The sequence below is a fragment of the Anomalospiza imberbis genome, unplaced genomic scaffold (genome assembly GCF_031753505.1).
Source record: "Anomalospiza imberbis isolate Cuckoo-Finch-1a 21T00152 unplaced genomic scaffold, ASM3175350v1 scaffold_191, whole genome shotgun sequence".
Lineage (NCBI taxonomy): Eukaryota > Metazoa > Chordata > Aves > Passeriformes > Viduidae > Anomalospiza > Anomalospiza imberbis.
In genome coordinates, this window is record NW_027099824.1 from 99,686 (window position 1) to 110,993 (window position 11,308).

Here is an 11,308-nt window from a genome sequence, read left to right on the forward strand (position 1 = left end):
GAGAGGAGGCCACACCAAACACTGCTCCTGTTTCCACAGCCTCCCCTCTCTGTGTCCCAGAAGGAATTGGATGGACTGTGTTCTTCTCCCCGAGTCGTCCGGTTCAGCACGAGCAGCTGAGCACCAGGAGCTGAAGGAGCTGAAGCCTCAGGCCACAAGAGCTGGGCCTGAGGAGACTTTGTGAGCAAATGAATGCTGCTAACTTGGACCTGGCTGAATGCAGCAGATGGAATCATGGAATTGTTATGTGTATTTTAGATAATTCGTGCTTGTGAGAAATAGATGTATGAAAAATGTTATATTGGTAAGAAATATTCTGTAATTTTTTTTAAGCACCCCACCAAGGACGGGTAGGTTGCTTCAGAGTATTTCAAACCCACAGCTGGCAGCAGGGAGAAAAGGACCTAATTTGCAAACGAATGGACGTGGCCGGCTCGGAGATAGGTGCTTTTCTGCACTGGTGGGTTCCTTTGTCTCCCTGGTGCTACACTGCAGTTCCTGGCATGTAGATGTTAGCAAAAAGGATTCTCTTTGAGGAAAGATCTAATACTCAGATCCTTTGGCATTCATCATTTTTCAAGTGTCTTATGTTACATTTTACATATTTGTCGTGGTTTGACATGGAAATGAATTTTTTCAGGAAGTTGGGTCAAACCAATCAGTGGTCAGGTTTGGATATTGGCACACTATTTTGAATTCTTCTGATGAAAAGCACCTACTTGGCTTCAGGCTCTTTACTGCCAAGCTCTCAGCAGGGTGTCTGGCTGGAGGTTTGCTTTGTCCCTCATCAGCTTCAAGGAGAAACAATCTCACCACCACAGTGACTGCTCAATGTCCCAGTGCAGAATTTTTAAAACGCCGGGCTTCTGTTCCCCTCCTATTCTCCAGCATTAGCCAAGGTATTTCAGAATGTTTGTACTGATTTGCTGAATCCCTCTGGACATTTAGAAAGTACAACATTACTGAACTGCTTTGCTGGCTGCTTTTGTTTTATTGGTAGCTGCACATTTGAGCTGGTAAAACGGTTTGCTGTTGCTATTCCAAAATGTGTTCACTAACCTACCATGCTATTCTATATGCTAATCTTTTTGTTTCTCTCTTCATTCTCTTTCCCTCACGCATCTCCATTCTCGTCTTTTTCTCATTTTATGAGCCAATTCCCTTTCTCTAATTCCCTTTTTCTGTGTCAAATCCCATATATGCCAAAGTGTCCGAGATTTTACTCTGCAAGTTGTTGTATGTAATAAACTTCTGTTTATCTTATCCAGGTGAACACAATGGCACCACTTACACGCCCTAAGTGACATGTACATGTTTGGAACGCCCAACGAGAAACACGCTGTAAGTAGTTGAGAGTGAGATAACCAGAACCATCAGGGAGATACATCTGAATACCGAATTCCAGGAGCACGATCGATCGGACGGGTTCTGTTCAACTTGCCACAGTGAAGGAACTCCACATGAATAGGTGCAGCCCAGAAAAGAAGAAAGAGACTTTGCCTCAGGCAAGAAAAACCATATATAAATCACTTGGACAGAACAGTCGGGGTGAACATAGGGGACCCTATGCTGTAGTGGTCAAACCTGTGTCTCACCCAGCACCGATCCCGGGCTCGGCACTGACCTTTTTTTGATAGTGGCTTTTCGTTGTTATTCTCTAAATTTATATTTGGACAATTTAATAAATCTTCTTTAATTAATAAATTGGAGCATTCATTTATAACAGTCTTGAATCCATCTATAGCATCCTAAAAATCCTAAAGCTTAAATTTCTTACCCATGTGACATACTAAACTCCTCTCTACAATCTCTACAATCTATTTCACACTTTTGTGGTTTCTAGTTTACCTTGAGGCTTTGGAAGTTTTCTCCATGAATGAGGGTCAAAGTCAGTGCTCCCCTGGGGGTCAGGACACCCCAGAGCAGATAGAGAAATACTCCCGGTGTCCTGGGTTTCCACAACATCCCTTCCTCCTTTATTCATTATACACAATTCACAAAGTTCTATTGTGACATTTGGGTCTTGGCCAGTCCTTTTCTGTAGGGTATTCAGTGTCACAGTGAGCAGCCAAAGGTGACATATTAGCATTGTCAGCCTTATTTCACATTATCAATTTTTAATTCTATCGAAAAAAAAAATGTATAATCATGTTCTATTTTTATATAACTGTTATTAATGATGATAATAATTATTATATTATATTTCACTTGCACAAATGAACCTGAGCTCAAGTTTTAACCTTCCTCTGTCCCTCCATGTGGGAGCATTCCAAAAGCAATTCTTCCTTCTGTTGGTGCTGTTTCCAATGTGCCATTTACAAACTTCACCCACATATTCCCAAACCCACAATTCTTTGCCTTCTTCCACATGCAATTTTTGGATGCATTTGAAGACATCCAGGGGTTCAGCCTCTTTTAACAGAGTGCCCCACTGCTGACACCAGTGCTCTGACCTCAGCCCACTCCAGAGCCAGGGAACTCCAGGGAAGGGCTTCCCATCTGGGAATTTCTGATGGGACTGATTCCTCACATTTACATTTAAAAAGTGACATTTTGTTGTGATCTGGCCAGGCTGTGCCAGTTTTGTTTCCCCAGTGGGCAGGGTCAGCACCAAAGACACAGACACCAACTGAAGGACTCAGTGTCATTGACTGTAGCTCAAAGCAGCAAAGAATCACAAAAGGAGCAGCTCAGCAATGCACCCAGCCAGCAGCACCAGAGATTGCAGCAGTGATTGAGAAAGATCCAGCAGCAGTTACCCTCAGGCTTTACCATGCCCCAGATCCACACAGCAGCTAGGGAAGCTGTCACAGCCAAGGGCTGCAGAGCCACTCCTGGACACTGGGAATTCCTGCAGGTGCCTCCAGCCACAGGTGAGGCTCCAGCCTCGCTGGGAGAGGGCCCCGCTCTGACAGTGCTGAATGAACAAACTGACAGCGCTGCTGGTGCGGGAACATCTGGTTTCATCCTCCTCCTGGGTTCCTCCCAAAGCCTGGCCAGGGCCCAAGAGGAACCAAGAGAGGTGACTTTGACCATTCAGCCCCAGACAAGGCCAGATGTCAGATTTCATGGCCTTGTCTGGCTTCTAAACACACAAAGGTCAATCCATGTTTCACTAATGAGTGGATACATCTATCACAGTGCTAATGACCATGCACATTTCATTAGTGAGCAGATACAAAGATAACCCTTGGTTGGAAGGTTCATCCAGAGGCCACCTTTGGCTCAGGGCCTCACTCAGGGCTGTTGTCCAGGCCTTGGCACTTCAGGGACGTGGTTTAGTGCTGGGCTCGACACTGCTGGGTGACCGGCTGGACTGGATGAGCTCAGAGGTCTTTTCCAACAGAAAGGATTCTGTGATTCCATGATTCCATCTGCTGCATTCAGCCAGGTCCATGTTAGCAGCATTCATTTGCTCACAAAGTCTCCTCAGGCCCAGCTCTTGTGGCCTGAGGCTTCAGCTCCTTCAGCTCCTGGTGCTCAGCTGCTCGTGCTGAACCGGACGACTCGGGGAGAAGAACACAGTCCATCCAATTCCTTCTGGGACACGGAGAGGGGAGGCTGTGGAAACAGGAGCAGTGTTTGGTGTGGCCTCCTCTCTGCCCTGCACGCCTTTCAGCGCTTTGAACCAGCCAAGAGCTTTCTCCAAGAGTGCAATGGAGCAGCTGCTCCTGCTGCCGGGTCTGGCTCTCTCCAGTCTCTGACCTTGCCTGCTTTTGTCCCTCTTGCTGTGCCCTCTGCTCCCCCAGGGCTCGGTGGCTGCTGCCCAGGACTGTGGGACTGGCACGGATCCAGGGGTCGAGACCCTCCTTTCTCTGCCCTTGGAGCTGCCTGGGCACAGCAGCCTTTTCCATCTGGAAGCTCCCCATGGACAGGGAGTCCCCAGCTCCGTTCCTTGCACAAGCTCCAGGAGCCCAGGGCTGCCATCTCAAGTCCCTGCTGGCCCTGGGGGCTCCCAGGTGGGCACAAGTGGGGCAGCAGAGCCAGCAGGGAGCCTGCGAGTCTCTTCCAGCCCTGTCTGCTCTGAGTTTGGGCCTTGGAGCCTCAGGTGGCCAAAGGCAGCTGCTGCTGGTCCCTCTGTGTGCCCCCGTGTCCAGCAGTGCTGCTCCATCAGTCTGTGCCCAGCCATGGGGAAAAGCCTCAGCCCTGCAGGGCCAGGAGCTGCCGGGCTCTGCCTGAGCAGCTCAGCCAGAGGGAAGGGAGCTGCTCCCCACGGGAACCAGGAGCCAAGGGCTGGAGCACCTCGTTCTGGGGCAGAGCCCAAATTCTGTGAGGGAGTAACAGAGTTATTCACGTGCACTGGTGTGTCAGCACTGCAGGTGCTGTGCCTGCAAACACATGGCTCGAGATGTGCAAAAGAATTCTGCAACTCTTGGCTGGAGCAGGATGTCAGCAGTGCTGAACTCCTGCTTAGTCCAAAGCAAACACTTGACACCTCTGTTCATATCTGCTAGATTTTTTACATCAGGGTATCCAAAAAGAAGTAAACAGAGGAGTAAATATTTTCATTGTTTATCAGAAATATATCTCATTTTGCTGAACATTTCTTTTTCAGAATGTGTTATCTTCTTAAAAAGAAAAAAGAAAAAAAACCCGAGGAAAATATTAAAGCAAAAAAAAAGAAACAGATGTGTAGAGAAATCTTCTTGAACTTTGGATTAAGAGGTAACTGATCTTTTTAAAGGGAGAACTCATTTACTTAGTGCATGTTCTGATGGTCTGGATCCATCTTACGGACTGACCTCAGCATCCATTTTAAAGACTTTGGGTTTTGTTTCCAATATTAAGATTTTTTTTTTTATTGGAGTTGAAGCAATAGGAGGATGAGAGATGGATTGTGCACGACTGTGTCTTGAGTACAAAAGTATTGCAGTTTGAAACTTTGACCTAAAGTATTGAAAATGAAACTTACAAATCCCAGTGCATTGTGTGACAGCAGCTTTTCCTATAGGATGCGCAGCATCACAAAGACTTCATCAGTGGGGTTGGGAGGGCTTGGAGCTTTGTCCTGTGCCACTCTGGGATGTCATGAACCAGGACTTCACCTGCCACCAGCCCAGGTCACCCTCTGCCACCGCAGCTCCTTGGGCCTTGTGTCCCCAAAGCAGACACAAAGTGTTTCTGCTGCTCCCCCTTTGCACAAACCCACAGAGAGCTGGGATTTTTCCAAGGTTCATGCCTCCATTGGGCCATATTCCCAAAGAACCAGCAGCACATCCTGATGAATACGGCGAGTTACGTGGATGGTTGTCAGCTCCACTTCCTGCCTAGAAATCCTGAAATTGCTTCTAAATGCTGCTCCTTCAGCTCCTGGACACCTTCTCACACAGAGCTGGGAAAAAAATCCCCTGGCCACCGGCTAAAAGGTGAGTTATGCCCAAGTTAGAGCTCTGTGGGAAATCTCTGTCCCTCCCTGATGTTTTAATGTATCTGTATATGGGGGTGTGCATGGATGCGTCTTGTATACAAAGGAAGGAGCGTGCAAGCAACGGGACTGACACTTTCAGTGTCCATGCTATTCCATACCCATGGGCACAGAGACATTATGGAAACCCTGGCACAGACAGAGCCTTCTGTCCATGGGTACAGAGACATCCAAGAGCCCCTGGCACACACAGAGCCTTCTGTCCATGGGTACAGAGACATCCAAGAGCCACTGGCACACACAGAGCCTTCTGTCCCTGGATACAGAGACATCCAAGAGCCCCTGGCACACACAGAGCCTTCTGTCCATGGGTACAGAGACATCCAAGAGCCCCTGGCACACACAGAGCCTTCTGTCCATGGGTACAGAGACATCCAAGAGCCCCTGGCACACACAGAGCCTTCTGTCCATGGGTACAGAGACATCCAAGAGCCCCTGGCACACACAGAGCCTTCTGTCCATGGGTACAGAGACATTCAAGAGCCCTTGGCACACACAGGCCTGGCACACACAGGCCTGGCAGCACAGGTGGCTTTCCCCACAGGCTGCAGGAGATGAGAAAACAACATTTGCCAACACTGACTGCAAGCCACAGCTCTGGGTGCTCCCCGTGAACCTCAGCTCTGGGACCACTGCCTGCCCCAAGCTCCAGGGACTGCAGTGGGAGCCTGGCTGGGCTCTGCCCTGGGGCCATCCTGCAGGGACAGCTGCAAACAGGGAGCATTCCCTTGCCACAAACAGCCAAGCCAGGGCTGCAGGGCAGCTGCTCCAGCCCGGACTGCACTGCTGAGTGCTGTGCTATGGGGCTGGGGCTCCCCGCACAGGGGACTGGACTGGTGTGCCAGAGGAGACTGGGAAGCTGCAGCTTCAGCCTAACTGAGGTGGGTGCGTGGGCTGGGAAGAGTGGGGAGGCTCAAGGGGATTCACAGAGCTCATCCTGCTGCAAGGGCAAGAAAAATGGGAGTGGGAACTGAGCAGTGAGGAGAGCTGAGGGCTGGAGAGCAGCTCTGAATGACACTAAAATCCCACTGGACCTCTGAGACATTGCTGCTCCTCAGCCAGTGACAGAATGAGTCCCTAAGCCTGGGGCTCAGCCTTCCTCGTGGTGAGGGGCACCAAGGAAGGCAACAGTGTGGTGGAGACTGCCATGGGCTGGGAACTGACTGGGGGAAAAGAGGGAGCAGTTGGGAAGTAAAAGGCAGGTGGAGGAGAGAACTGTTCAGAGAAAGATTGAGCTACAGCTTGAGCAGGCTGCAAAATGTCATTTGGGGTCATCCCAGATTGATTTCATTTCAGAAGCTATTGAACAAGTTTATTTTGGGGTGGTGTCATGTTTTCCCTGGGAGGTGTACACTCTGCACACTTGAGCTGTGTTGCTGAAATGCTCCAGCAGGTCTGTGCTGCAGGTCACCCCATTTCTTCTTTGGCTGATTGCGGCCCGGTGCTGAGCTCCAGCAGAGCCCTGGCAGAGCCCAGAGCAGCCTCAGCACCCGCAGAGCCCGGCTGCAAGGAGAGAAACCAGAAAGCGCCCGTCAGCTGAAGGCTCCTGTCCCCTTGTCCCAGCCGCCCGCGGTGCCCAGGCCATGCTGGCCGTGCCCAGAGCTGGCCCAGAGCTGCCCATCCCTGCTGCCTTTGGGAGCAGAGCAGGAGGGCAGGACATGTGCCCAGCCTGCAGCCGGCCACGGCACATCCAGCCCTCAGCAGCTGCCCAGAGCAGGATGCTCCCGTGCTCGCTGCCATCTCCCCAAAGCTCTGATCCCACCATGCCAAGCAGACGGGACCCACCTGACGCCATCCCCCGCTGGAAGAAAAGCTGGTCCCAAACCATGTCCTCAGCCTTCTCCAAGGGCACGGCCCATCCACGCCACAGTTGCTCCCAAGCACTTCCTGATCCAGACTGGACCCCAGCTAGAACGCTTCCTCTAGAAAAACACACAACAAATTATTGAAAATAGATTACAGACAAAAAGGGGAACAAGAAAAAAGGTCAAAAATCATATTACTGTCAGGGACTTGAGGAAGGCCCAACCCCTGCATGCCAGGGAAAAACCCACCCACAGGTGAGGGAAGCCCAGGCTTTCTCCCTTCCCCCCTGCACTGCCCCCCAAAATAACGGTGACCCCAAAGCAAACAGGGGCAGTGGAGCAGCCCAAGCCCTTCCTTGCCTGCAGAGCAAAGCAGCCCCTGCACAGGTTCTGGAGTCCCACCTCTGCTCCCACCATGGGGGTTTGTTTGTGTCGGGCTGGCTGCCCCAGCCCCAGCCCCAGCCCGGGGCACGGTGGGGGCTGGGGGCTGTTGGCAGGGCCAGGAGCCCACTCCCATTTCATCACCACCCCAGCCCATCCCCCCAGCCCTGCCAAAAGCAGCCTGGCAGCCGACTGAAGGATCAGCTGCATCCGCCCCAGCAAAGGGGGAACCTTTGGTTCCTGGCCAGGCTGTGCAATGCCCAAATCTGGGAGCATCCCCCTGCGTGTGGACTCACCTGCTAATTCCCTGTGGAGCCTGGCTTTGGAGAAGGTGCCAGAATCGAAGTCCATCATCCTCAGCTGCCGGTGGCCAGGTGGAGGAAGAGGTTGTCATCCTTGATGTCATCCTTGCTGTCCTCAGCAGCAGCAGCCCCACTTGGTACAGCTCCTCCAGGAGCTCCTTCTCCTTCCCTGGGGGTGAGCCCAGGCTGTCTGGGTTCGGCCCAGGGCCCCAGCTGTCAGGGAACCAGACAAGCAAACCAGCTCAGATGGCAGCCACCATTGCTGGGCAGAGCAGCTCAGCTCCAGCAAAAGGGCTGCGTGTTCCCATCTGATGACCCCTGGGCAGTGACACAGGCAGGACAAAATGTCTGGGTTCCTTTGCTTCTCATTGCCAAGGCATGTGTGGAGCTGCAACTTACCAGTGCCTTGCATCAAAGTGTGCCTGTGGCTCTCTCCCTTCTTCTAGGGCCGATCAATATCCTGCAGCCAGGGATCACATAACAGCTCTTCTAACGAGGGCCTGTCCGAGTGCAGCATGGATAAACACCGCCTGATCACATCTTGGCACTCTGGGAAGAGAAACCAGAACCCGCCGGTCAGCTGGAGAAGGCTCCTGTTGGCTTTGCCCCACTATTCCCGTGTCCAGGCCATGCTGGATGTGCTCAGAGCTGGGCCCAAACTTCCCCATCAATTCCCTGTTTTGGAGGAGAGCAGGAGAGCAGGACATGTGCCACCTCCTCAGCAGCTGCCAGAGCGGGATGCTCACTAGCTGCTGCTGTCTCCCAGCACTGGCATTGCCCCCGTGGCCAGAGATGAGGATCCACCTTGAGAGAGCCGTTGTGGCAGCGAGAGCTGATGGTCCCAGCTGATGTTCTGGCTCCTCCTGAAAGGGTGCTCCCCGCAGACCATCTGGTGCAGCAGGATGCCCAGGGACCAGATGGTAGCTGGCTTGCCATAGTAAAATCGAAAGTGGGTCCATTCTGGGGGCCTGTATGACCGTGTTCCTGTGGAATACAGATGGGGTTCATCAGGGGAATGCTGCTGCTCCCAGAGCCTGGCCCCAGCATCCCTGGGCGTGTGGGGGCTGCTCCAGTGGCACACGGGATGACCGCTGCCCTCTCGCCAGCACCTGGGACTTGTGTACAGACTTGGGGGTTGGAAAAGAAGCCACTGGGGTTGGAAGAGGGCAGCAGAAGTCCTGGCAAGGCCCGACCATGAGGAGGAAAAACCCACCCAGTGCTTGGGAAAACCATGCCTTCATCCTCCCTGCCTGCACTGCCCAAAAACATCATGAATCCAAAACAAACCAGGTGAGTGGAGCAGTCCAAGCCCTTTCTCACCTGCACACCAAACCGGCTGGGACACAGGTTACGGCCCCCCTCTCTGCTACCCCCACCCACCCGTGTTTTTGTTGGGCTGACTGTCCCAGCCCCAGCCTCAGTCCTGCCCAGAGTGGTAGGCAAAGGCTTCCAGCAGGGCTTGAAGCTGGCTCCCCACCCAGCCCTGCTCAATCACAACTCAGCTGAAATCTCAGTGCCATGAAGGGCAGCAAAAGGGAGAATCCCTGCTGCCACACCCAGCTTGGGCTGTGAGGTGTTGGGCCATGAGATGCCAGGACCGAGAGCACACCCCTGCATGGGCTCACCTGCAAAGCGAGTGTAGGCTGTGTCTTGCAGGTAGGTGCCACAGCCAAAGTCAATCAATTTGGCCTGCCCGGTGGCCAGGTCAACCAGGATGTTCCCTGGTTTGATGTCCCTGTGCAGGACCCCACAGCTGGTGCAGTGCTGCACGGCCTCCAGCACCTGGCGGAACAGATCCCGCGCCACCTCCTCGGACAGGAACCCCCGTGCCCGAATGAAATGGTGCAGGTCTTGAGAGCACTCTGGGCGTTCCAGCACGATCAAGATGTCGTTGGGGAGCTCAAGCCACTCCAGCAGCTGGACGACACCGGGGAAGCCAGTGGAGACCTTCTCCAGCAGCACGATCTCCAGGGGTGCGCTGGTGCCGTCGGGCTGCGGGAGGAGCACGATGCCATCAGTGGGGCTGATGCCGTGCTGGGGGTCAGGAACTCCTCACCCAGCCCGGGATGCTCTTCGCCCTGCGCTGGCCCCACGCCCGCTCTCCCTTGAGGTGTCCTGGTGGCTCCCAACCTGCCGGGCCTCGGCTCATCCCCGCCCGGCACGTCCCGGCTTCTGCCGCTGGCCCCGCTCACTCACCAGCTCGCCCCAGTGCCGGACGCGGTTCCTTGGCACCCTTTTGATGGCCACCTGCAAGCCAAGAGCAGCAGCGGGCTGAGCTCACCACCCACCCTGCGCAGCCCCAGGTCCATCGCCATCCTCCTCCCCCTTCTCCTCCTCCCCCTCCTCCTCCGCCCCCTCCTCCTCCGCCCGCCGCCAGCCCCGCCGCTCACCGGGGCGCCGTCCGAGAGCCGCGTGGCCGCGAAGACGCTGCCGAAGCCGCCGCTGCCCAGCAGCGAACCCAGCCGGTACCGCTCCTGCAGGCCCTGCTGCGCCTTCCCTGCGGGCGGGACGCGGCTGTCAGCGCTCGGCCCGGGGCCAGGAGCGGCCCCCGACCGCCCCCCGACCGCCCCGGGCCGGCCCTCCTCAGGCGTTCGCTCCCGGCAACGGGACAGCGGCGGCTCGGGGGCGGCGGCCGCGCTGCCGAGCGGCGGAGCTCGGGCCGGGGGAGCCGCAGCGGAGGCGGCGGCAGCGGCCGCGCCGCGTGTGTCCTCCGCGGGGCCCGGGAGGAGCCGGGGCCGGGGCCAGGCTCGGGCCAGGCGGAGCCAGAGGGAGGCGATGCTGCCCCAGCCCCAGGCACCGATGCCCGCCCAGAAGCGCCACCGCCAGCACGGCCAGAGCCGGGCGGAGGCGAGACCCCGGCGGGGCGGCCGGGGGCGGGGATGGGGCAGCCCCGCCCGGAGCCGGGGGCGGGCCGGGGGCATGGCCCGGCCGGGAATGGGGAGAGGGAGACTGGGAGAGGAGGGGACAGCGGAAAAGGGAGAGCGGGAGACGGTGCGGGACAGCGGGAGACGGTGCGGGACAGCGGGAGAGGGAGAGGGAGAGGAGTAAGAATCGGAAGTCAACAAAATCACTGCTGCCGCTGCTGCTGCTGCTGCCGCCGCCGCTGCTGCTGCTGCAACTGAAGCTCCGGGGCCGTTTGTCCCCGTGTCCGTTTTTCCGTTGCCCGCTCACCCCCACGCCCAGCCCCCCGCTCCCCGGGGGCAGCCCCTGAGCCTGTCCAAACACGGGAACTTTGCCCTGTTCAGCCCAGATCCAGAGTCTGGACTCCTGCATGGGGGCAGAGGTATCTCCTCAGTCGCTGCTGTGCATTGTCCCCGCTGAGGATCAAACCCTGTCGGGGCACATTTCCTGGCTGAAGGATTCCCTGGTCCTGGCCCTGCACTTATGGCTCCAGC

At 55.2% G+C, this 11,308-nt stretch overlaps 1 protein-coding gene across 1 annotated transcript; it reads right to left on the reverse strand.

Moving 5' to 3' along the window:
* Nucleotides 1-7,942: 7,942 nt before the first annotated feature.
* Nucleotides 7,943-10,222, reverse strand: LOC137466370 (serine/threonine-protein kinase pim-1-like). Its single transcript, XM_068178131.1, has 5 exons — nucleotides 10,202-10,222; nucleotides 9,539-9,677; nucleotides 8,718-8,897; nucleotides 8,313-8,462; nucleotides 7,943-8,082 (listed from the first exon to the last, which is right to left on the reverse strand). Exons 1-4 carry the CDS (start codon nucleotides 10,220-10,222, stop codon nucleotides 8,356-8,358), a joined length of 447 nt encoding a protein of 148 aa, XP_068034232.1. The 3' UTR covers nucleotides 7,943-8,082; nucleotides 8,313-8,355.
* Nucleotides 10,223-11,308: the final 1,086 nt, after the last annotated feature.